This window comes from Gopherus evgoodei, chromosome 3 (genome assembly GCF_007399415.2).
Source record: "Gopherus evgoodei ecotype Sinaloan lineage chromosome 3, rGopEvg1_v1.p, whole genome shotgun sequence".
In the NCBI taxonomy this organism is placed as follows: Eukaryota; Metazoa; Chordata; order Testudines; family Testudinidae; genus Gopherus; species Gopherus evgoodei.
This window is the reverse complement of record NC_044324.1, coordinates 32156234-32182386: the sequence shown is the minus strand read 5'-3', so window position 1 is coordinate 32182386 and position 26153 is coordinate 32156234. Positions and strand designations below refer to the sequence as shown.

General features: G+C 43.7%; 2 protein-coding genes across 2 annotated transcripts; both read right to left on the bottom strand.

The window, feature by feature from the left end:
• Positions 1-172: 172 nt before the first annotated feature.
• Positions 173-7442, bottom strand: RDH14 (retinol dehydrogenase 14; the record flags this gene model as incomplete). The annotated part of the gene is given in 3 exon segments (XM_030554376.1): positions 173-1079; positions 7093-7397; positions 7400-7442. Coding segments are annotated over 3 exon segments (966 nt in total), but the record flags the coding sequence as incomplete, so codon positions are not given.
• A 6599-nt stretch (positions 7443-14041) lies between these two features.
• On the bottom strand, positions 14042-25894 carry LOC115648165 (cytosolic 5'-nucleotidase 1A-like). The gene is made up of 6 exons (XM_030555376.1): positions 25557-25894; positions 24924-25091; positions 18626-18755; positions 17273-17395; positions 16319-16503; positions 14042-14812 (listed from the first exon to the last, which is right to left on the bottom strand). The coding sequence occupies exons 1-6, from the start codon at positions 25716-25718 to the stop codon at positions 14450-14452; spliced, it is 1131 nt and encodes a 376-aa protein (XP_030411236.1). The 5' UTR covers positions 25719-25894; the 3' UTR covers positions 14042-14449.
• Between the last annotated feature and the right edge of the window lie 259 nt (positions 25895-26153).

The following is a 26153-nucleotide window of genomic DNA, read 5'->3' as shown; positions in this document are numbered from 1 at the left end:
AATCTTTCACATTTTTAGCTTGGATTGCTCACCAACCCAACACTGTTATTGGTATTAGGATGGATTCACAAACCATCTACAAGAAAAAGCAAACAGCCACACATTTCACCTACAATGCAATACATGCAATTTCTGAGATCAAATAGTGGGAGACAACAAAGAAGCATATCCATTACATAGCAAATAACTTTTTATTTGTAGAACAAGTAGCTTTCTGAAGAGATTTAATGCTAAAATATATTCAAACACCCAGGCTGTTAGACTCTAGTTCTGTATTTTTTTTTTCAAAATACGGATTTAAAATAGAGAATATTCTCTATTTTAAAAGAGCTGTACAAATTACTCCTAGTAGCTTTGAAATCTATGAGCAAAGTAATTTGTGCTTCACACCATTCAAGGGGGAAATACCATTGTAGAAAGCTTCAGGGTAACACCTTTCAGTAGGTCTTTTTCCATATCATTTATTTTAATAATCCAACCATCACTTCACTGATATCCCAAAGTTTTCTTGCAACTAAATCATCCATGGCTTTAGGCAGCAGTTCCTCCTCTTTGCAATCCCCAAAATACTTGCCTGACACACCCTCTACTTCTGCAGAAGAGGCCAAATAAATAGAAGTCTGGGCTCCTTCCAATGGGGTTTTGAAGAAAGCCCATGACACCAAATTGAAGAGGGGTTTTGCCAGCAAAGGAATATTCATGTATCTGCCTAGATTGGTTCGGACTATACCGGGATGAAGCACATTGACAGTGACTCCTGTGCCTTCCAATCGGCGGGCTAGCTCCCTGGTGAATAGTATGTTAGCCAGTTTACTGCGACTGTAGCCAAAACTTTTATTATAACTTATCTCACTGTTCAAGTCTTCAAAGTTGATCTCTCCATATTTGTAAAGTTTGGAAGAAACCACCACAATCCTGCTTGGGGCAGAACTTTTGAGGAGGCCAAGGAGGAGGTTAGTGAGCAAGAAATGACCCAAGTGGTTGACACCAAACTGCATCTCGAAACCATCCTCTGTCTTCATGTATGGACACTGGAATATCCCCGCATTATTGATCAGAACATCCAGTCTCGGCTCTTCCTTAAAATAGCAAAAATAATCAGATTTATAAACACAGCAATCTGTTATTAAGAGTAATTGTATTCATTGACCTTTATTAGGAAAAACCATTCAACTGCTCATCCTCTAAAATGGGATTTTCTAGGTCATGGTTATTTTAATGTAATCTTGGAAAAAGTAAGTGTATTGATAGTTGTCAATAAGAGGAGTATCAAATCACATGGGATGTGGGGGGGAGGGACTGTGTTACTCTGAATATAGCTAAAATATAAATATTTTTCAAGAATAGCATTTTTAAATTGAAATCCACTGAAATTATTCTGTAATACCAATTTCTTTCCAAAGAATTATCAGGATGTGACATTAAAGAAAAGCAGATACATGTACTACTGGTTCATATTTATATTGTGGTAGCACCTAGAAGCCCCAGTCATCGACCCTATTGTGCTAGGCGCTGTACAAACAAAGAATAAAAAGATAATCTAGCTCTTTGAGGTAGGGATTTAGGATTAAAGAGACACTGCCAACAAATTTTAAACCCATCATTTGATTAGGGAAAAATAATTAGATTTATGACGAATTTTGAAAACACTGCTATTAATGATTTCAAACAATTTTTTTTACAAACAAACTAGTTTAAAATTTGTCTGAACTGTGGTGGACCAAGATACTATGTTTTGCCAATGCACAAGAACCAGAAAGTAAAACTGGTAACAGAAAAATGAAATCTACGGCCTCAAATACTTATACTCCAAATCCTGCATAGTCTGTGCATCCAGAACTCTAAGAGGGAAAGATCTTAGGAGTTCCAAAGTGTGGTTCCACTCTGAAAAATGACTTCACACAGAAGTGTCACTATAAAGTTCCATGTTTCAATCTGAATGCTCAGTTTACAACAATCTGCCCCCCACTCCCACCTCTGTCAGTCCTGCAAATTTAACATAGGCTCTGGAAGTCAAGCTGAGCTCTTTCTGGCTCCTTACCACCAGTAAGAAATTTTCTGCAGGCCAGATTCTATCCTCATTTACACCTTTGAAATTTAATAGTCCACAATTTTTGCCATCAATGGCACAAATATAACTTAGAGCAGAATCTGATCCTGCATTTGGAATTTAGTTAATAATTAAATCAAGCTGGGGCTTGATCCTGCAAGACGCTAAGTTCCCTTAACTCCTACTGATATCAATAGGAGTTGAGGATGCTAAACATCTCACAGGATTGGTTCCTTCATGCATGAGTCAGAAAGAATTCACATCTCCCCCATAGCTGCACAGTACTGAAAGATGTAACAATTTATCATTAAAGCCAGCATATTACTCTGAATACACAATGCAGTTTGTCTTTGTGCAGTGGGGCTAAAAAAGTGAAAAATGAAAATTCAGGTATCTAAACATCCACAATGAAATACAGGCGGTGGGAGTGCCACCTCTGTCTCATCTTATCAATCTAGGAACCTCCTTTATCTTACAGACAACTTCAGAAAGGAGTCATAAATTCAGAAAAGGAGGGGAATAACATAAATGTGTATGTACTATAGCCCTTTGGAAGTGTTTCTAGAACTAGTCATCTCAATCATTTTGTTTTCTCCATCATTTATGCCATGGTGAGGGTATTCTAAAACAGCAGATACCAGTAGAAATAAATTCAATAGCGGCATTACCTTCCCAGGCTGTCTCCAGCTCACTCCCGGGTATATCACCCCACACACTTCATCTCATGCCTCACTATTTTGTTCTCAATTTTGCTTTAGAAAAGGCAACACTTTATTTGGTTTTGCCAATAGCGAGACTGCCTGCTTAAAAATCACTGTTTTTTAAATGTATCACTAACACCTATGAGGCACTACACCAGATTAGAAAAAGGGATATATTGTTTTCCCAGTGTTTACTTTGTGCATTTCACAGCACTTTATGTATAGTCACATTCAATTTCCCCTGTAAAGTCAAACAAGCCCAGATCCTGCAACTGGATCTATGCAGTTGGCCCTAAATGGCTTCCCATTGAAGTCAGTGGAGTTTTACATGGGCACAACTGTTCGTCCATGACAAACCAATTACAGAATTAGGGCTTTAGTCAATTTCCCCTGTTGTTTCTGTGGGTCTTTTCTGTTAGTGTTTTTGTTCTGTTTAAAGGAGGAGGAAAATGCACACACATATAACATTCTAAAATAGGGCCAACACAGTGTGAACCTCAACACTTATCTTCCTTCTTTTCACTCCCCTTACAATTTTCTTATCTGCAAAGATTGGAGAGGTCCAACAGACTACAACAGACCCACCGCTGTAGCCCTTTTTACCACCCATCTTCATTATTCCAGATATTTCTTCTTCAGTTAAACTCATGGTTTCTGACACCTTTGTTTAAGTGTGTCATTTAGTTACCCAAATGTGTGGGGATCCTACAGATTTTCAAGAAACATTTAGCTTTTTCTCTAAAATATAACCCTTCCTGCCTTGATATCTTCAAGGGCCTCTTGAGTCAGCGTTCGGACCCAAAGAGTGCATAGTATTCCTGTCTAGACACAATGGGGAGAGACATCTTTAATACACCCTGGAAAAATAAACTAGATATTTAAGGGACTCTTATAAATTAGAATACTGTGAGATGTGCACAAAAATATTCCAAGGTATGAGATTCCTGTCTAGCTTTTCATTTAAAACCCAGAGAAAGTGCCTCACACAGGGCCCTGATAGTCTAGAAAACCCAAACTGAATAGTGGATTTTTGCATCAAGATTATTCATAGTTTTAGTTAGAACCAGGAGAAATTTGGTAGTTTTGATTGAATTTTCCTTATTGTTCCTCAGTTCAGGAAGTGGGAACCCGCACAATCCAAAACAGAAGAAAGTGTTTACACAAATCCTGTGAAGTGAATCTGGCATGTCACTTTAGAAACTCATGTTTAGCTCTCTACTTTATTTAAGCCAAGATTATTCACTTTTTGTTCCTATTAAGAGTATCAACAAAAGAAAGCTATTAGCCACCTTTTTCTCCAGCATAGAGAAACTTTCCCCCCTCCCAAGATGAGATAGTAAAATCCTAAAATATGACAACTGGGTCCTGACTCATTCCCTCATTTTTTCTTTACATATATGTCAAACATTACTTCCAAGTGCATGGACCTGCCCTGTGAATTGAATCCAGAGATCTAGCATCTGAAAAACACTCAATCCAATCTGTTTGAAAGATGATATAATTTCTTAATCATACCTCCCAATCACTATATTATCTGAGTGTCTGCCAAATATTTCAAATCAGAAATGACACCAGCCTCCTGGCAAATTATGTTAAAGGCCCAAAAGGGTGAAGAGAAAGGGAATATTCATCATATATTATTAACGCGAAGTTATGGTGAAACATCAAGTGTTAAGATGACGACATTTCATGGGTTAAGAAAATGATATCAAGAAAATATTCACCCCAGAGTTATACAGGGTGGCAGTTCCAGCATTAGCTCATTTTCTACCATTATGTAGTTTCCTTACAGCACACACCCTTTCCTCTATTTTGGAATATCTCTAAACCAGCGGTCCCCAACGTGGTGCCAGTGGGCACCATGGCACCCACCGGGGCATTTATATGTGCCCGCCTAGTGCCCAGCAGGGTAGAGAAGCTGGGGTCCCACGCCTGCTGAGGACAGAGTACTCCAGGGCTGCAGGCACCAGCTTTCTCTGTCCCTGGCAGGCGCGGGGCTGTGGCTTCTCTCGGGCTTCTCCGGGGCTGCAGGCGCCAGTGTTCTCGGTCCCTGGCAGGGGGCCATGGCTTAAGACAGAGAGAAGCTGTGGCCCCGCGCCTGCCAGGGACAGAGAACTCCAGGGCTGCAGGCTTCATTCTATGTTAAAGTAAGAATAAAAAATATATTTGGACCAGCTGTTCAACAATGTTTTATTTTTTTTTAAACAATAAGATGAAAACTGTTTATGATATTTATTTTGTAAAAACTCCTTAATTTTTCTTACAGGTAGAAAAAAAGAGCAAATTCACATGGTAAGGTGAAAGAGTAATTGCCGAATAATTTAATTTAATACCTTTTACATGTAAAATTACCCTTTTTATCTTAGCGATTCATATATTATGTATTAAATATGATGTTTTTCATATTATTTAATGTACAAATACAAATAAGCCTTGAAAAATTGCTGGCGCTCGCCACACTCTTCTGAAAACATGAATGTGCGACTAGCCACAAAAAAGTTGGGACCATTGCCCTAAACAATGTAAATTGTATCCATGAGATACTCAGTGAAACCATTTGCTGGCTTGCTCAGCCCCTTCTACAAAATCTCTTAGGAAAGCCTGCAGGACCCTAGTCAGCACCTCACAAAGTAGGCTTGCAGGATCCAGGATAGGTCTGACAAATTCAGAACAATTATGGACATACAGTATACCCGCATATACAAACCCCTCAGGATCCACCATTTGTTCATTACAGCAAGGGGGTGATTATACAAAAAGAGACCCATGACGGAGAGGGGAGCAGGAGTGGGGAAGACAGCTTCTCCAGCCCCATGGCTGCAGCTGACAGCTCCTCCAGCCCCACGACTGACAGCCCTCGACACAGCCCTATGGCTGGAAGTGAGATCCAGGGACTGAGTTCATTATATCCAAAGATTTGTTATTATGACGGCATTAGAGAAGGGTGTACTGTAACAGAAATGTGCTCAATGTAGATTGGATTCAGATGACCCCATAAAAGTGCCCTCTCACTGCAGCCTATCCTCTATGCTGTAGGTAGAAGGGGGCTCACACTTAAGCCAGTTCACAGTCACAAATTCCCAGATGCCTTGCAGAATAAACTGCAGCAGATTGCAGCTGTCCTAGTTTTTTCTTTGCCTCCCAGAGAAAACAGGTTGCCCCTTGTCTGCTGCATCTTGATATAAGCTTGTGAAGGTGATTTCTGGCTGCACTGTATAACTCCATGGGCCCAGTCCTTCCTACTGGTCAACATAGCTAGTGGAACAGGAAAATTTCCCTAGAAAAGGAACTTTGGCCTAATAAGGCTTTGTTCTCTGGGTTAAAAACCAATACATAAAAATGCACCAAAACATTACATCACATCCCAAAATATTTGGGATTATTTTTAATACCCTACAAGATGCAAGAATAGCTCTGACAAAAGCTGCTAATCTTCACTCAGTTTCAGCACTGAAGAACCCCAAGTCACCAAGGGATAATTTGAAGACTTTGTAGCCCTTGCTGGATAAGGAGTGAGAGACAGGAATGTTCCTGAGTTGCAAACCTGCACAAGGGCTGCTAAATCATGCAGAATGATTTGTTGACAAACTCCAGTTCTCTGCAAAGGATAGGTTGGTGCCAACAATGTCTGCCCTTGGATCAACTAGTTCTCTCACATGCCATCTCCCATATTACCTTCACCAAGGCCCTGTAACCCCCATATGAGCTTCTCCCTTGCCTCACTCCAGCCCTCCCCATCCATTCTCCCTCTCCCCCATCCCTTCTCCCATCCTCCTCCTCGCCCCCCCAGCCTACCCTCTCCCCTCCATCCCTTCCTCTGTCCCCTCTCCTCCCCTCCCCCTCCTCACCCCCCAGCCTACCCTCTCCCCTCGCTCTATCCCTTCCTGCCCCCTTCTCCCCCTCAACCCCCAACCTACCCTCTCCCCTCACTCATCCCTTCCTGCTCCCCTCCTCCTCCTCACCCCCCAGCCTACCCTTTCCCCTCACTCATCCCTTCCTGCCCCCCCTCCTCCTCCTCGCCCCCCAGCCTACCCTCTCCCCTCAGTCCGCCCTCTCCCCCTCCCCTACCCTCTCCCCTCAGTCCATCCCTTCTGCCCCCTCCTCCTCCTCGCCCCCCAGCCTACCCTCTCCCCTCAGTCCATCCCTTCTGCCCCCTCCTCCTCCTCGCCCCCCAGCCTACCCTCTCCCCTCAGTCCATCCCTTCTGCCCCCTCCTCCTCCTCGCCCCCCAGCCTACCTCTCCCCTCAGTCCATCCCTTCTGCCCCCCCTCCTCCTCCTCGCCCCCTTACCCTCTCCCCACCCCTCCCCCCATACTTGCCTTGCCCTCCCCGCCCCCTGTACCTGCAGCACCCGCTGGCAGAAGCTGCGCACGGAGCGCAGCGAGGCCAGGTCCAGCTCCCTGATCACCAGCTCCCCGCCCTCCGCCTGGGCGCCCAGCTCGGCGCGGATCTCGCGGGCCGCCTGCTCGGCCCGGCCGCGGTCCCGGCAGCCCATGATCACCCGGGCCTGCATCCGCAGCAGCTCGGCCGCGGTGGCCCGGCCCAGCCCGCTGTTCGCGCCCGTGACGATCACCGTCTTGCCCCGCATCAGCGCGGCAGCCGCGGCCCGCGAAGCCGGGCCGGCCCCGGTCAGGTAGCGGCGGGCGAGAGCAGCAGCCCCCCGCCAACGCCGCGGCCAGCAGCACGCAGCGGCCATTAGCCAGCGCTCGGGGCCAGGAGGGAGCCGCGAGCAGGGGCCGAACGACACCCCGCCCCGGCGTTTTTCCCAGGGCGCAGCAGCTCTGCACCGCCGCAGGATGCCCAGAGCCGCGCACAGGTGGTTAGATACCGATTGGCCAGCGCGGTCCCCCTTCGCTTTGCATTCTGGGACTGGTAGTTTCATCCGCCTCCCCAAGCGGGGTCTCAAAGCGCTTTCAGGGCAGCGCCTCCCTGAGAGCTGCCTGCGCGGGGCCCTTGGCTAGGCGAGCCCCGTACAGCGATGTCCCGCCACGGCCGCGCTAGCTGTGCTGTGCGCTAGGCAGCCCGTCCCCCGTGCAGGGCAGCCCCTGAGCTGCTGGCACACCAGGCAGAGACGCAAAAGCGTTTGAGCAGATAAAAGTGTCTCCTGCTGCAGCCGGCCCCCTCTTCTTGTGGACTTTCCCAGCAAGGTCTAGGTCTGAGCCCGAAACACTGAAGAAATCGAAGCTCCCTTGACAAAGGGAGAACTCTGTTTTGAAATCAACAAGGTAGCATTCAGGGAAGACAGCAGGTGCGAAGTACTACAATAAAAATCAGATACACAAGGACAAATGGGGACGCTGGAGAAAGTCCAGAGGAGAGCAACCCAAATGATTACTGGTCTAGAAAATAGGACCTATGAGGAAGGTAGGAAAAAATTGGTTCAGTCTCGAGAAGAGAAGACTGAGGGGGGACTCAATAACAGTTTTCAAATATATAAAGGTTGTCACAAGGAAAGGGTGAAAAATAGTTCTCTTTAACCTCTGAGGATAGAACAAGATGCAATGGCCTTAACTGCAGCAAGGGGAAGGGGGTTATGTTGGATATAGGAAAAACTTTCTGTCTGTCAGCGTAGTTAAGCACTGGAACTGCTGCCTAAGGCTGTGTGAAATCTCCTGTCACTGGAAGTTTTAACAACAGGTTAGACAAAACACCTGTCAGGAATGGTCTAGTTATTAAGTAGTCCTGGCCTTGAGTGCAGAGGATTGGACTAGATGAGGTCCCTTCAAATCCTACTCTTCTGTGATTCTATGAAAATGGAAAACACTGGCTAGGCAGTAATACTGCAGAACAGGATCTGAGGGCTAGTGTGGATCACAAATTAAGTATATCTGACAGTGTGATGCAGTTGCAAAAAAAGACTAATATTCTGGGTTATGTGAAGAGGAGTGTCATTTCAAAGACGGAAGGTAATTGTCTCACTGTACTCCAGCTGAGGCCTCATGAGTGCTGAGTACAGTGTCTAGTTCAGGACACCCCTTCAACTATAAGGCAATATTTTTTTTAAAAAGGCATATTTAATCTGGAGAAAAGAAGACGGAGGGAGAACTTGATAATCGTCTTCAGATATATTAAGAGCTGTTAAAAAGTCAAAAGGCTGAGGATCAGTTGTTGTCCATGTCCACTGAATATCGGACAAAAAGTAATGGGCTTAATCAGTAAGGTAGATTTAGATTAGATATTAGGAAAAACTTTCTAACTAAAAGGACAGTTAAGTTTTGGAATAAGTTTCATCACTGGAAGTTTTCAACCGGTTAGACAAACTTTCGTCACGAATGGTCTAGCACAAGGGCTCGAGTAGATGACCTTGTAAGGTCCCTTCCATGTTAAGTCATAATCAGGTTTTAGCAGATCTAAGCTACTGAATGATATAGCTTAACAAATTATTCATTACAAAACAGGGCTGAATGCATTTTTTACATTTTTTATTAATGACTAGTTATGGGTGAATTTATTACATAGAACTAATAAAGAAAAGATCACAGATGCACTTATGGACATCAGTTCAGCTATGTATAGACTAATCTTGAATACTGAAAGCTTCTGACAAGGTTTGCTTCCTTATCTTTAAGCAGCAGTCCTTTTCTTTTGTTTAGGTTTCCCAATGCAAACCCTGGGCCAATCTAGAGACAAAAGCATGAAGTTAGTACTATGAAAGCAAAAAATGGGAGACAGAAGATAAACCATAGTGAACCTCTAAATGGCTCGATTTCAAATCAATTTTCTATTGAAATATTTCTCAAGTATCCAAAATATTTAATATCAGGTGACTTTGAATTATCCACCCAATGAAAAATGAAACTAATTGGGTTACAAAAGCTATTTAAGGCCTCCAGATCCCTTCAAAACATGAAAGATTTCAATAGACACACGGAGAAAACTCGATCTCTCAGTACAAAACTTAGAAGAGCGATATGTATCTATAGTGATTGCTGATTTAATCTAATACATGATAAAGACCATGCTATTATCTGACCAGGCTCCTGTTTTTCTTAATATTCATCTGAAGGGAGCACTAAAACATAGGGCCTTGTTCTGTCCTGACTTAATTGGGGTTCTATGTGGCATAAGTCAATGGGTAGAACTTGGTCTCTGAAGATTTTACACTTTCTCAAGGATCTAACGGAGATTGAAAAAGACAGTACCAAGTTCACTTAGCTGAATACTGTCCCTCAAAACACTGCCTCCTGTCTCCTAAGACAAAGTCCTCAGAGGCAAGGTTTTCAAAAATGGCAGTGATTTTGGGTGCCCAACTTGAGGCTCCTTAAAGCAGGGGTCTCAATGTCCTGGCCCACGGGCCATCTGTGGCCCAAGAATCTCCCCATTGCGGCCCGCAGTGGAGAGACACATGCAGACACGCTGCCCAATGTCTGCTGCAGGCGCCGCTCCCCGCAGCTTCCATTGGCTGGAGGAGAGGGACAGCGATACCTCATTAGTCGCCAGGCAGCGTCAGCCATGGAGGCAGCATCATTAGTTGCTGGCAGAGTCAGCGTCACTTTTTTCCACAATGAATATAAACAAGTCAAAATACTGAACACAACTATCTGATGCACATCTTGCTGCAATCCTGAAGGTTTCAACTGCTCAGTCACTGAGTCCAAACATCAATAAACTGACAGAACTGAAGGGTTGCCAGGTGTCTAGCCAACACTAAAAACTCTCTGGCAGGCGAAGAATTGTATAAAGCTGTATGAAAGTTTTATTACTTCTAAGAAATTCAAAATAAAAAAAAATACAAATGTTTTCTTTTCTGAACACCATCTTCAGTGACATTATTGGCATGCAGGGAGGATTTGAGGACTGGCACTGGCTCTAAGTAAGGTGACCAGGCAACAAGTGTGAAAAATTGGGACGGGTGGGGGGGTAATAGGAGCTAAGAAAAAGACCCAAAAATCGTGACTGTCATAAAATCGGGACATCTGGACACCTTATCCCTAAGGTAAAATGAGTTGAGACCCCTGCCTTAAAGGAACCTGATTTTTAAAAGGGCTGAACATCCACTTTCCAAAAATCAAAGCTGCTCAAGTTGAGCACCCACAAAAATCACTAGTCTACAGTGAAAGAAAATGTTGCCTAGGCTTTTTTGCTGAGGACAAATGTATTTCCCTGTTAAATTAGAAAAATAGTGTAATTGATAAGACAAATAATTCAGATACTAAAAGATAAGCATGATCAGTCAGGATCACAACACACATTAAATACTTACAACATTGAGAGGACAGTTAAGTAGTGCAATGACCAAAAAACAGAAAACCACCCCCAAACATCATAATACTTCACAAGTATACCACTTGAGTATCTCAAAATATTTTACAAACATTTACCCACCTTAAAGCCACAAAACCCCTGCAACAAAGGTAGATGTAGATAAATCTGTACATTCTGGCTCATCATAGGTGCAATTCGGTGAAGTGTCAAGCACCCTTATTTCCAATAGTTATTGCAGCTAGACTCTGAGGGTGCTGGTCACCTCACAGGATTGAGCCTGAGGTAGCAAACATTTTGTATATAAACTCAAGTACAAATGTACAGAAGCTAGTAAACTAAGTAACACAAGCACAATGCAACACACAGAGTAACATACATTTTGAAGCATCTGAGTTTTTCCTCCTTTATGAAGGAAAATAAAAAGAAGGAAGTATATCAAACTTGTCCTCCAAACCCAGCTCTCTCGTTAGCATAATAAAACCACCTCCACAAGAGGCGGTAGCTGTATCAGCGTCAGAAGCTCTCCTACCAACATAGCGCTGTCCACACTGATGCTTAGGTCGGTGTAACTAACATTACTCAAGGGAGTGGCTTATTCACACCCCTGACCAAGATAAGTTAGTTATTATAGTTAAACTAAGATTTAGTTGGGGTATTTTTGGTAAAAGTCATGGACAAGTCACAGGCAATAAATAAAAATTCACAGCCCATGACCTATTACTTTTACCAAAAATACCGCTGACTACATCTCTACTTCTGGAGCCTTGCTCCTGTGGGGATCCCCTGCTGGGGGGGGGAGGGGGCTGCTCCAGTGCTGGGGGTTGACTGCCTCCTGGTTGCTGCTCCCGGGGACCGCTCTCCGGATGGCCTCCAGGTGCCCCTGCTCCAGCTGCATAGGCGGTCCCCAGGGCTCTCGCAGGACCACTGCTCGGGTGTTCCCCAGAGCCAGCCACACCAGATGCTGTTCTAGCGATCCCCAGAGCCAGCTGCCTGGGACTGCCTGCTACAGCAGCTAGCCCCAGGGACCGCTGGAGCAGCTGGCCCTGGGTCAGTCTAGCATTGGCAGGTGTGGCTGGCCATGGGGCACCAGAGCAGCTGGCCCCAGGGCCCTGAAACCAGCCACACCAGCTACTGCAGAAGTCATGGAGGTCGTAGAAAATCACTGAATCCATGACTTCCGCGACCTCTGTGAAAGAATTGCAACCTTAGTGAAAGTGTGTACACACCCTGAGTGTGTGTGTGAGAGAGGGAAGGCCAAGTCAAAGGAATGAGTTTTGCTTTTCATTCTAAGAACCACACCCAGAAGAAATGCTAACCTGGAGCAATGCTTAAAAATACCCCAAAACCTCATCTCTGTCCTGTGATTATCCCAGTTAGAACACACCAACCAAATTAATATTATCAAGAAGACAACAAAGTCAGCCATAGGCCTAAAATATATTTTCAGTCTAAATCCTTTCCAAGAAGCACTGCCACAGTATATCAGAACAAAGGTCAGCAACTCTGAAAAAGGTATTTGATTAAAAACTTAATCACTTCTATTCAGTTAGTTCTTCAGTATACTATATTTTTACAGCGGGTTGTTTCCATAATGAGGAAGTTAGCCCCTTAGCAATGATCATTGTTTTCCAAAATTAAAGCTTTCCAGGAGGATTCAAGGTATCTAGCTTACTACCATCTCTCAGGACAGCTGGCTTGATGCATAGTTTAATAGCCACTTGTAATCCCAAGGCAATTCTCAGTTTTATTGCATTCCAGAACTCTAATCTTTGGAGTTTGGCAGAAAAAAATTACTTTTATTTTGAACTTTCAGGTCACGAGGCTAGTATATAGCCTCCAAATTTTCAAAAGCTTACACGGGATTGCAACCTGACTCCTTGTTGATGAGTTCTTTACTAAATTCTCAGGCAGATTTAAAAAATATGCTTCAAACTGTTGCAGAATATTCCAAAAAATACATTATCATTTTATTTTTGATTCTGTAATGGACAATGGGCAAGTCTATCCCATTAGAGAAGATGCCAAACAAATACTTGGGATGTGCCCATTCAATCACAGAGCTATACAAAACCAAACCAGATACCAGGATATTTCCTTTGCTTATATATTAAAGAAAACTGTAAACACAGTCTTTGCTATCTACAGAAAACTTAATCAGCAATCTTCATACCTCATGGCTTCAATCCTGTGGACAGTATTTTTAAAAGTAACTGTCTTTTTTTTTTTAAACACTCAACTTGAAATGAATTGAACCTGATTTTCAAAGATGCTATACACACCCAGCTGAGTTGTGTGTGCTCAGCACTTTAGAGAATCAGCTGCCAAGGTGTCAGGATGGGCATCCAAAATCTGAGACATACAAAATCTGAGACCCCTTTTCAAAATTTTGGACTAAATGTGTCCTGAGATTTAAAGTCAATCCCCTGTGGTTTGCATTCAGAAACTTTATAAAGTGTGTGAAGAGGAACCTCCTTTGGAAGGATGAAATAGAATTTGTGCTAACTTTATCTCAACTACCATGTGTTCTTGCAATCTTATATTGCTGACATGTTGCAACATGTATCTGACATATCTGAAGGTAAACCTGCATAACTAAAACATCAAAAAACAGAACTTTTAGTGTCAGTTTAGAGTCTGACTACTGATGAACAAATGTATAACATAGTAAAAACAGAAGGATCTTTTTTACATTTTTCTCCTCATACACTTTAGTGCTCAAGATTGGTAAAGGACTGACAGCTCTGGAGAAAATGTCCTCCATCTACAGATCAACACAAACAGAGGCATTGCAAGCCTGCTAACTATGCTCTGACCAACACGCTGCATGTTCTAGATGGGAAGGTGCATGGTGTGGATAATTCCCTTTTCCATACCTACTCATTCCTTGGTCCTCTGCTCAGCTTATCAACAATGGTGCAAATGAACATTAATGTGGTGTTGAAGTGGACACTGGTCGACCAGAAACTGAACTGAGGTAACCAAACTCATTTCACATAGGCCTCAGAAGAGCCATAACTTCTGAGTGATCCTTGTTGAGGAAAAAAAAGTCTCCCCATCCCCACCGCCAACACAGAAAAATGGCAATGTTCTGCAAAGTCAGCTTTATTTGAGTAGGAAAAATAGTTGAGAAAAATAAAGGGTTCCTGTAAACACAAGGCCAAACAAACTAACAGTTTCCACTGGAATTACAAATCACCCATACAGATCAAAGATTCATGATGACACAATCACTTGGCACATATTCAGCAAACTGACCCTGAATAGGTAAACATACTCGCACCACATTTTTGGTCTTTTCAAAAATAACCTGTAAACCAAAAAGTGTTCAAGAGAGTACTATTAAAAAAAACTATTAAAAACAAGCTTTCATTAAAAATATTTCCTTTTAAAACTTATTTAGCCTGGAAGGTCAAATCTTTAAACATGCTCCTTATAATACACAAATGTAGAGTTTAACTATTTATGTGTTAGAGGCTGTCTAAGTTAGAGGGAAGCTATTTTTTAACAGTGTCATCTTTAGGTTTGGATTTGTTGTACTTTTGACCAATGCCATAAGGTACATGTGCTGCTACAGTACCCAGTTGCTGTGCTCCTTCAATGTGAAACATCTGATCATCAAAGAAAATATGAGGCCGTATTTTCACCAAAATTGGTCCTTTAGGAGCTCCTGCAAGGAAAAGTGCCTCATCAATCTCCAAACCCCAGCTACGGAGAGTCTTCAGCACTCTGGCTCCAGAACTTGCGGCACTTCTAGCTGTGACGAGGTAGGTCCTTATAGGACAATCTAATCGTTCGTCTTTTGCATAAAATTTCTTCTGCAGCTTCCCTAAGTCTTCAAGAAAACCTTTCAAGGGACCCTAGGTATAAAATATCAGAAACACGTTTAATGTTTTTCCACTTCTCCCACAAACATCTCTGTACTTTCTTCCATGCTGGTCCTTATGTATAGAACTCCTTTCATGATCCATAAGGCCACCACCTTCTCTTCCTTGGAACCCTTTCTCAACAGAATGCCTACAAAGAAAACCAACCAGCAAGTGATAGCTTGGCTGGGTGGGGCAGCTGCTGAGTGCTGATACCTATTTGAATAACAGAATACCCTCCCATCACAAAGTATATTTGTATATAATAATTTCTATATATTTCAGTGCAGCCCTCTTAATCTCTTTGTACGTTGCCTGTCTTCTTAGGTTGTATGATCTTTGGGGCAGGGATCTTGTAAATCTATATTTCTCTACAGTGCCTAAATCAGAGGGGTCTTGACTCTGACTGGGGCTGGAAAGCACTAATACACAGGTATATTTTCTGTCCAGAGTTCATGAAATGAAAAACATACCTTTTGCTTTTTAATGACACCTTATTCTGTTCTCATACTGATTTTTTACACTCGTGTAACTACACTGACTTCTGTGGAGTTCCTTCAGATTTACACCAGTTTGAGTGACAGAAGGATTAAACCCAAAATTAAAAACAAAAACTATTTTGGGTCAAACTCTGACACACCGAGTACCTACAATTCCCATTGCTTTCAAAGATCAGGCCCTTATTCTGATTTATACCAGTGTAAATGGAAGTAAAGTTGGTTTAAGTAGATTCTAACATGTTTGCATTCCTGGACAAACATCATAATTCTGTTTGACAATGAACATAAATATTACACTTGGACCATTCTGGCATTTGAAACAAATGCCAACTCTTTATTAATATGTTATTGAGAGATGTACAATAGCTGTTCCATATGACAATAAAAAGTGGAACAAAATATGAATGGATATTACATTCCAAGCCCAGACATGTGCATTCTGTTACATGCACAGAGGGCAACAAAGGATCACAAATACTGACTAAACGTTTCAGAGTAGTATGTTTGGAAGTGGGGCTGAATGTTATGAATGGATATAGGCTGCCATGTTCACCTCACTTAGGACCAGACCCAAAGTCCATTGAAATCAATAGTAGTCTTTTTCAATGAATTCAGTGGACTTTGGATCAGACCTCTAGGGGATGATTAAGTGAAAATACCTCTAGAGGTAGCTACAAGGACCTCATGTTCTTACTCATGCAATATTCCCAATGAAATGGGAGTCCCGTGTAAGGACTGCAGGATCAGGCACTTAAATATCAAACATGCATTCTAATGACTGTCTGTGAAAAAGGAAATCCAAGCAGGTATAATGCAATTGATGTTACAATTAAAAGGTTCTTTGAATCACAAAAAAAAAAAATCCCTGAAGAACAAGACACATTAATGTATAAACTTAAGAGAAAAACAATGTAAACATATGAAAAACAAAATCAAAGTACCAACTGCAATTGAAGCAATAAAAAAGCAAAGTTGTCTCAACAGTTCAAGAAGCAGATACCTGTGCAAGGGGCTTATTCTCATTCATCTGTTCGTGTTCAAAAAATCTATCTAATCCATGCTCTTTGACGATCTGCTCTGACTCGTCAGAAAAGATAACAGCATCCCCATCAAACGCCACCCTCAGCTGCTTATCACAGTAAGGTATATCTTTATTTGCAGTGAACATTGTAGCAGATGCAATGCCTGAAAACACATCGGAAGCTCAGTTAGTAGTTTCCAGTGGACTCACTAGTATTAATTGTTATTGCAGTGGCACAGACACAGAATGGGTACAAAACTTCCCTGCCCAGAGGCACTTACAGTCTAAGGCCCTGACCCCGGATATATTTATGCATAGAAGTAACTTTATATATGCAAGCAATCCCATTGATTTAAGTGAGATTATTCTCATGCATAGTTACTTTCAGTCATAAGTGTTTGCAGGATTGGACCCTGAGTCACACTGAAGATAAGAAATAGTGGGAAATTCTGATGACAATATTTACTCCAGCTTTATTTATTTATTTTTATTTTAAGCTCACTCTCTTCTTTCAAATGTTGCAGTGGACAAGGCACTGGATGTTGGCTAATTTTTGGCATCAGAGAAAAGGTGACGTCAGGAGGAATTTGAGTGAGACAGTAGGGAGGACTGGTACACTGGTGGTCATGCAAGGGAGGGGCAGCATGGATTAAGACATGAAGCTGGGAGCAAGAGAAAAAGAAACGGATTGGTTAGGCTGGCATTACTGACACAGTGCAGGGGGCAAAAAGGGGCATTATAAGAAACAAGATCCAAGCAGAAGGATAATAATCATTAAATAAAACCAGTGACTAGTTAATATTACATATATGTACTGGACTCCATATTTACTAAAATATTTCCATCTCCTGTGTAAAAGATACGTGCAATTATTGAGTTCATGTGATAATAGGCTTAAGTGAGAAATAAACCAAGGTAAGAGCCAATCCAAACCTGCTTCTATAGCTTCTTGGACTTTTTCAGAGTCAGCAGAAAGGTATAAGTTGGTAAGATATGCTGTTAGGTAACCAATAGGGCTTTCTCCACCAGTCATACAGAAGCGTTCAATCGATAAACCTAAAAACAGGCACGAATATCTCAGATACAGAAGAAACAAACAATATATGACAAGGTGCAACCCTGCTGTGTTTTTGTCCTAACACAAACAAAATACAGTTACAACCTGAACAGAATAAAATGTATGAAACCCTGATGTACATTTGTCCCAATTTCTTACTGAGCAAAAGCTACTTTCCCAACTTCCTCTGAAACATGGGGTCATCTGGAGTTGGGATACCATCTTAGATGCACTCATGATCTACTTTGGCATGACAACTCTTGCAGTCACATGTTGGAAACAGGTGGCTCTAGGCATTTTGCCGCCCCAAGCACGGCAGGCAGGTTGCCTTCAGCGGCTTGCCCGGGGAGGGCCTGCTGGTCCCGCGGATTCGGCGGACCTCTCGCAGACACACCTGCGGGAGGTCCGCAGAAGCCGCGGGACCAGCGGACCCTCCGCAGGCAAGCCTGCGGGAGGTCCGCCGAAGCCGCGGGACCAGCGGACCCTTCGCAGGCAAGCCGCTAAAGGCAGCCTGCCTGCCGCCCTCGTGGCAACCGGCAGAGCGCCCCCAATAGCTTGCCACCCCAGGCACGCACTTGGCGTGCTGGGGCTTGGAGCCGCCTCTCGTTGGAAAGACTGAAGCTTAACTTATGAATCTTGAGAAGGACATAGTGGCCAGATCTTCAGCTAAGGACTTCCTCTATGTCCTTCTGAAGACTTCCAGTTTTACAAAGTGACTATTCAGAGTCAATGGAGTGACACTAATTTACATCAGCTGAGCAGCTGACACTCTAGTCCTACAAGAAGAATCTTATTTTTCAATTAATGTTAAACTTTTAAAGAAGTTTTCCATGTTCAGTAGTAGTCTGACTTTTGACAACTTTAAGAGATTTAACTTGCCCACAATGTTTGATCGTTTCTTATCCTCCAAGAATCCCCCCTCCAATCCCTCTGAGACAGCTCAGTGATTGCAAGTTTAGAGGGAAAAACACAAAATAAAGAAACATTCAAGGACTTTTTCTTAGAAATTGAGAATCAGACTTGACAAGTTAAACCTAGAGCTTTGGGCCAAATCCTGTTTAACACACTCTCACTTGTTCTGACACACACAAATAAACATCATTTATCTAGCAATGGGTATCTGTATCAAAGGAACTGCCCATTCCAGGGTCAGAGCACACAAACTGAAAATGCTTCAGTTTACAGCCTGGCAGCAAGCAGCTCTACAGAATGTTATTTATTTTACTTACCATAGTGATTGATGCTGTTTATGAGTCTCACTCCCACTTGAGCATGGTTATTAGTCATCAGAACAATATCAAATAGCTCTTCATCATTAGGGTACAGCTCACGAAGCCGGGCATTGACCTGTTCTAGTGCCTGCAGGTTAGAAACATTGATGTGCATAAACAAGCTGCATATGCATCCTCTCAATCAGAGTAATTTTGGTTATACACATGGGCCCTGCCTTGAAGAAGAATGTGAAAAGCAGTTTGGCAGTTTAAACTTGCAAAACTTGTTTTATTCATTTCTCTTCTTCACCTCACAGCAACTATTTTCTGGGACTTGTTATAAGAGAAGCAAATAAGCAGTTGTCTTTTGATGAAAGTTACAGAATTCAACTTTATAATGAAGTTCTTTTTACCTGGGACACCTATCATCACCTAAAATAAATCTGTAAAGGTACTATGTACCACCAAAGGTCTTTTAGTTTTCAGATGAACTGTGGAATCTAATCTTTCTAGATTCTGAAGGCTGAAGTACATTTGTTTTACAATGACTGTATTTGACTGGAATTTTTCCTGGTTTTGGATAATGGGATTTCTCCGGGAGCCAAAAGATTATTTTTTTCCAGACCTGTACAGCTGTTTGTAGATGGTACCTGTTAATACTTTTTGGTAATCTTTTATGAAATTTTGTTAACGGATACAGGTATTGAGATACACTTTTTAAACTCAACATCTAAATTGCTCCTGCAAAATTCACAAGCATGCATAAAGTGCCTTTATACATGTGATTACAAATGCAGGTTTGGTGCAGACACTATTTAGGAAGGCAGGATTGACAATTTGTCCCTAAATAATGAGCATTAAATCCTGCCTCATCCAGTATCTATTTCCCTTGGATGTTCCTCATCCAAGTAGTGAGTTGGATTGATTCTGGTTAACCTAGGGCAGTGGTTCTCAAAATATGGGGCGGACCTCCCAAGGAAGGCAGAGCAATGTGTCAAAGGAGGTGAGAGCTGTGTGGTTTTGGGATTTTTTTTGAAGAGCTCTGTCAGCCTTGGGTAGCTGGCCCCTGCAGAAGGGCCCTGACACCCGGGCTCGGAGTCTCCTCCTCTCCCACTCAATCCCTCACTAGGAGGCAACCTGGGCTCAGGTTTCCTTCCCTGCTCCCCAAACCCGCACCTGGAGGTGGCGGGATTCCATTTGTCAGCCCTGGGATGGCAGCAGCAGCAGAGAAATAAGGGTGGCAAAGGGGTGCTAAGTCTGCTGTGAAAAGTGATATTGACAAATATCCCTTTTCATGTTGCTTCCCTTAGTTCTGTGCTGCTGCTGGCATGGCGCTGCCTTCAGAGCCGGGTGGTGGTATATGTTCTTGAGGGGTGGGAATGTAAACAGCTACATACACAAAGAAGGGGGCCCGATCAAATAAGTTTGAGAACCAGTGACCAAGGGTATCAGAAAAGATAAAGGAACAAGATGGTGCTTTTAAAAACCAGATCACTTATTTAGGTGCTTAAATGTACTCTTAATAGCCAACCTTTAGGAACTTAGCTTTGAAATTCTTGGCCTTGTTGTGTGGACTATGCTTAGGAAAGCTCTAGGTGACAGCCATCTATAAACCTACAGAGAGATCCTATTCACAGAGAAAGGGTAAGACTCCCTGTGTTCCCTTTCCCACCTTGTGTCCACGAGCCTGTAGTATTCCAGTACACTGGTATTTATTGAAGGGACGAGGCGAGTGAGGTAATATCATGCTTTCGCTTTGTGGGACACTTTTCACAAAGCAGTCACTCTATATCTGACCTATCAGTCCTCATCCTCAAAGAAAACCTGCACAACACTTTTAAAAGAGAAGCCTGGTAGTTGAAATTCATAACTTTGCTAGACACTAAAAATCATGGTCTTAATAAAGACACTGGATTTATGGCTTCTTACAACAATCTGTCACCCCCTAATGCCTTTCATGTCCTGTGATTACAGGGGTATTAACTTCATCCTGAATGGTCCCTTACAATAAGTGCTAACTTCTTATACTAAATTATCTGTTCAATCTTGTATTTAGCTATGTCATTCTCAGTACCTTTCCCAGACCTGAAGAAGAGCTCTGTGTAGTTTGAAAGCGTATCTCTCTCACCAACAGAAGTTTCTCCAGTAAAAGATATTATCTCACCCACCTTGTCTCTCTAATATCCTGGGATCGACAAGGCTACAACAACACTGCATATTCACTGAAATATCAGATAAGAGGATATGTTTACTGTACAGGGTGATATGTTAGTGTACTGGCTACTGTAATTCATCATGTTTTTATCACACTCCCAAGCACCTTATGGATACAGCGAGTTATAAGATTATGTCTATTACAATGACCGTGTTGACCACACTTATTTTTACTGCAACCTTCTTGAAATTTAAAGAAACTGTAAAAAAAAGCAAACCCACTATGGCCAGATCAGTTGCTGTAAGTCAGCTAGATTCCACTCATTTCAATGGAGTTATGTTGATTCACAACATTTGGTGATTTGGCCCCAAAAGTCCAATCTGAAGATAAACAGAAATCCCTTCTGAAGTGGCAGGTAATACTGTTCACCTGGAAAAGTTACTTTTGTGAACTTGAAAGCTTATTTGCTTTTTTAGTGAGAAACTCAAGGTTTTAGGATTGAAAGTCATCAAACTTTGACTGTTCTACATTAATCTCTTTGGGGCAAGGGCTGTCTTGTTGTTCAGTTTGTACGGTTCCTAGCACAATGGGGTTCTGGTATGACTAGGCCTCCTAGGTGCTATCACAGGGGTCGGCAACCTTTCAGAAGTGGTGTGCCGAGTCTTCATTTATTCACTCTAATTTAAGGTTTCGCGTGCCAGTAATACATTTTAACATTTTTAGAAGGTCCCTTTCTCTAAGTCTATAATATATAACTAAACTATTGTTGTATGTAAAATAAATAAGGTTTTTAAAAATGTTTAAGAAGCTTAATTTAAAATTAAATTAAAATGCAGAGCCCCCTGGACCAGTGGCCAGGACCGTGTGAGTGCCACTGAAAATCAGTTTGTGTGCCGCCTTCGGCACACATGCTATAGGTTGCCTACCCTTGTGCTCTTGTAATACAAACAACAAATTAAAATAACAACATATTAAAGTTTTCCCTTAAAGGAGTCTGTATACAGAGACGCTATTTAAGAACTATTCATTTCTGCATCTAAGTAGAAAATAATCCCTAATCAGACTTGAAATTTAGTGGCCTATGTGTTATGTAGGAGGTCAGACTAGTGACTAGATGATCCAATGGCCCCTTCTGGCCTCAGGGACTGAAACCTGGAGAAAACAATCCCACATCACCCAACCATGTATATAATATGTTACGGTTTAATATTTAAAAAAATATTGTGAGCACATTCCAATCCAATTGTCCTTAAAAAAAATTATAAATAGTGCACAAATGATTAAATCTAAAGAGCCTATTTTATGGCTCTAACAGCCTGAACTGCACTGGAATGAGTGAAGAAGGTACACTACCTAAAAACTAGGATTTTCAAATAAGTCTGTGGGAGTAGGGCAGTCAAATCCTATTGAAATTCATTGGGAACTGGGCAGCTAACTCTTAGGCTCTTTTGAAAACACATTCTGCTTGTGGAGGGTAGTGGAAGCATGCTCGTATCCATACAGACTAGTTACTATACTTGAAAATGGTGTAGCACATGTTCCATCCACTGTAACCCTGTTGGTGTGTAGGAGGGGTGTTTTCATTGCCCTGCTTCCATCCTACCCAAGCACCCCCTTGATAAGGTGCTGAGCGCTGCTGGTGGCATCTCCCTGTTGCACTTAGGAGACCACAGGTAATCGCATCACGGCTGTCACCTATTTCTTTTTTCCCCTCCACCCAGCACACCCATAATTTGATCATAAGTGGTAACAAATGTTTAGGTATTCATAGCCTTTCTGAGGCTAGTCTTAAAACAATTAAAGTTAAGGGTCTATTTTAAATCCACATGGAAGTGCTATGTCATAGACTCTTCCTCCCAGCTAGTCTATTTAATTACCGACAAACAGTAGATCTTCTCAGAAACTACTTTGATGAGGCCTGTGAGGTGACAATTCCCTGAAGAACTAAAATGAACACTTTGGACCAAATATATACAACACTCAAGCAACCCTGCTGAAGTCTGTGTTTATTAGAAACAGTTAAATAACCAAGATGAAAGCATATTTTAAATATAGGTTACATCATTTAGGGCTGTTTACCTTTGGCATATCTCTTAGCTCACAGAATGAAAACAAAATAGTCAGTTTCACTACTGCATATAGGCCCCTGAATCAGAGTCAGTTTCTTTGCCTTTTTCTCATTGCACCAGCAACGTTTGAAGCCAGTCATAAATGTTTTTATTTTTAAATAGTGCAAGGAATTCTATTAATCTTGAACCCACATCATTAGTCAGGCAAATTCTAATTGAAGTGAGTGAACAGAGTAAAAACTGAGGTGTTGTTTTATTGTGGGACAAGTATTGTATCATGCCATGAAGTTCAAGAATTAATTTAGCAACTTGTACAAGGTCCTATGTAGGACTTGATCCAAACTGAAAAGCTTCACTTTCCTAACAATATTACATTCAAAAGCATAGGCAAGTATTTAAGCCTGCTCATGGTACATCTTAAGAACATAAGTACGGCTATACTGGGTCAGACCGAAGGTCCATCTAGCCCAGTCTCTTGTCTTCCCACAGTGGCTAATGCCAGGTGCCCTAGAGGTAATAAACGGAACAGGTAATCATCAAGTGATCCATCCCCTGTCGCCCATTCCCAGCTTCTGGCAAAGAGAGGTTAGAGACACCACCCCTGCCCATCCTGGCTAATAGCCATTGATGGACCTATTCTCCATGAATTTATCTAGATTTTTTTTAATCATTTTCAAAAATTCATACATCTTGCTCCCATCTCTATTGATTCTGACTTCTGCAATGTGGCCTATCTGCAGTCTCACAATAGTGGATGTTATTTTCTGAGATGCTTTGATATCAATCACAGGATCTTTCAGCTTTTGACCATTTATTTCAGCTACTACATTTCTTGATAGGGTGTCAATATCCTCAACCTTGGTCATTCCACACTGAGTAAAGATCTTAAAATTTGGTTTTATAACTAACTAAAACTCATGTAAGTTTGGGGCAGTGATGCAGCTAGCATGGAACATTTGGTTGGGTCCCAACTTCAAGTGGGCTGGCAATGATGGAGGAGCTCAAGGAATCGGGGGGCCCACCTCTGCCCAACCCCACCGGTCCAGCTGGCCTTGTGGAGGATGATGGATGCTCTGGCCAGGGGCCCTCCGGGACCTCATGCATGCACCCAGCTCCAGGGGGAGATGCCACTCTCCAGTGCACGTAGCTCTTGGCACCCATCCCAGTTGCACTTCCCCACGTCAGGCCTGGCTACCCGAGGTGGCAGGCCTACATTTTTTGATGCCTGTTGCCGCTGGACGGGCGGGTCACCCTCCTCCTGCTGTGGCGTGCACGGCGCACTCGCCAAGCGCTCCGCTGCTGTGTCACTCCTGTCCCTCCCCTCTGGTCGAGCTGGGTGTGTGTGCACCCAGTGTGCAGTGTCTTGCAGGGCCAGCGATGGGGCCTGAGCAATGGGGGCTAGGGGTAGGCCTGGATGCTAAGTGGGTGGGCTGTGGCCTACCCAGGTCCACCTGTAGCTATGCTCTTGGTTTATCTGGGGCCTAAATTATCTGACAACTCCTTAAAAGGAAATGAACTTTCTGTCTGTACCATGACTCTATCCTCCCAACCACACCTTGTGTATGTAACCATTCTTTAATCTTTAGATTGTCAAGAGGCCATTAACTTCCTCCATGTAACCTGTGCCAGTTTTTCAGGAGGAAATACTACGTGATCTTAAACAGGCTTGTATCTTTACTGACTCAGGGAGGGGAGGACAGTAAAATTATTCTAAGTTATGTCAGTAGGGAGATAAAGAGAGCAAACGGAGATTACTCAATCAACTCGAACAGGCCACTAAGCCTGAAACCATTTTCCAGCAGCCTCACTGTATTCAGTATTAGACTCCTCCTCTTCCCCAAATTTGGGGTTGAGCTTTCAGCATCCTCCCTGGTGTGACATCCTGGAGTAGTTCCCCTCCCAGCACACAAACTTAGGAGCCATGTTGAGTGTATTTTTATGCGAGAAAAGGCTGCTGGCTGCATGATTATGTAAACGGATGTATTTACCAACCACTCTGGCTCTGGGGAAGGGTGGAGGCAGGCAGGAAACTCTGTGTAAGGCTGTTTGTGGAACAGAAAGCTTAGCTGAACTTTTAAATGGAGTGTCTTACCTTGACAAAATAGAAAGCTGGCCCGGGGTTCAGGGGGACGTTCTCGTTTTCCTCCTGGTACTTCACATAGGTTTCCACTCCTTCCTCTTCATAGATTTTCCTGTCTTTCACCATGTCAAAGAGAGCCCGGGAGGAGACTGCCACAGTGATGGCATTTTGAGGCTTAGGCTGTAGACAATGGAATGATGAGAGAAGGCAGGTGGGGTGGGTGGAGAGAGAGATGGGGGGAAAGTGACATACAGGGAGGAAAGGAGGAGGAGATGGAAGTGGGTGGCACCCAGGAGAGGGAGGATGAGGAGGAGGATGGCACCCCGGGAGGAGAGGATGGGGGTGACACACAGGGAGGAGGATGGCACCCAGGGAGGAGAGGATGGGGGTGACACATGGGGAGGACAGCGTAGGTGTTGCAGGGCGATGTACCCAGGAAGGAGAGGGTGGGGATAGCACTCAGTGACCCAGGGAGGAAAAGACAGGGGTGGCACACGGGGAAGCCAGGCCCGGAGGCTGGATGGGAAGGATCGGCAGAGCGAGGCAGACAGGGCACGTATCAGAGAGAAGAGGAAGGAAACACACACAGCTGTTTATGGGCCCCGGAGAGCCGCCCCCCCTCCGCCGCCTACTGGCTGCACTCACCGGTCGGGGTCTCTTGGTGGAGACCAGGGTGTCGTAGAAAGCCTTGGCCGCTGCCCAGTCCTGCTCGGCGCCGACCGCCGCCGCCTGCTCCTGCGCAGGGGTGAGCTGGATGTTGCCGCAGGCCGAGCTGCTCGGCGACTTGTCCGAGCTGCAGGAGCTCATGGTGGCGGCTGGTGCCCGCGGCTGGTGCCTGTTGCTGCAGCCGGGCGGCGCGGGGGAGGAGCAGGATCCCTGCAGCGACACCGACACAGCGGGAGCGAGGTCAGCGCGGGGCGCAGCAGCCGCCTCTGGGCACCCCCGCCCCGCTGCTCCAGCCGTGGGGAAGTGATGACGGGCCTGGCCTTGCGCTGCCCTGCCCGGGACTCGCTGTGCCGCGCCCAGCCAGCCACTGCCCTTCCGCCTGCCGCCTGCGCCGGGCCTGCTGCCCGCCAGCCCGGGCCGCAACCCCCCGAGCAAGCGCTACAGCCTGCGGGAAGCGGCGAGGGACCAGGGAAGCCCCCTCCCCCCCCCCCGACAGATACACATAACCTGGGGGGACCAGAGGCCAGAGCTACCCCGCCACACACACACACACACACACACACACACACACACACA

Bases quoted from the DNA above. Each gene is read 5' to 3' on its own strand.
- LOC115648165 (XM_030555376.1), bottom strand. From the start codon at position 25,718: ATGAGCTCCTGCAGCTCGGACAAGTCGCCGAGCAGCTCGGCCTGCGGC. The intron at 18,756-24,923 runs GTAAGACACTCC...TCTAACCTGCAG, and splicing joins CAGCTTTCTATTTTGTCAAG to GCACTAGAACAGGTCAATGC. The intron at 17,396-18,625 runs GTAAGTAAAATA...GCCTGTTTTTAG, and splicing joins AAACAGCATCAATCACTATG to GTTTATCGATTGAACGCTTC.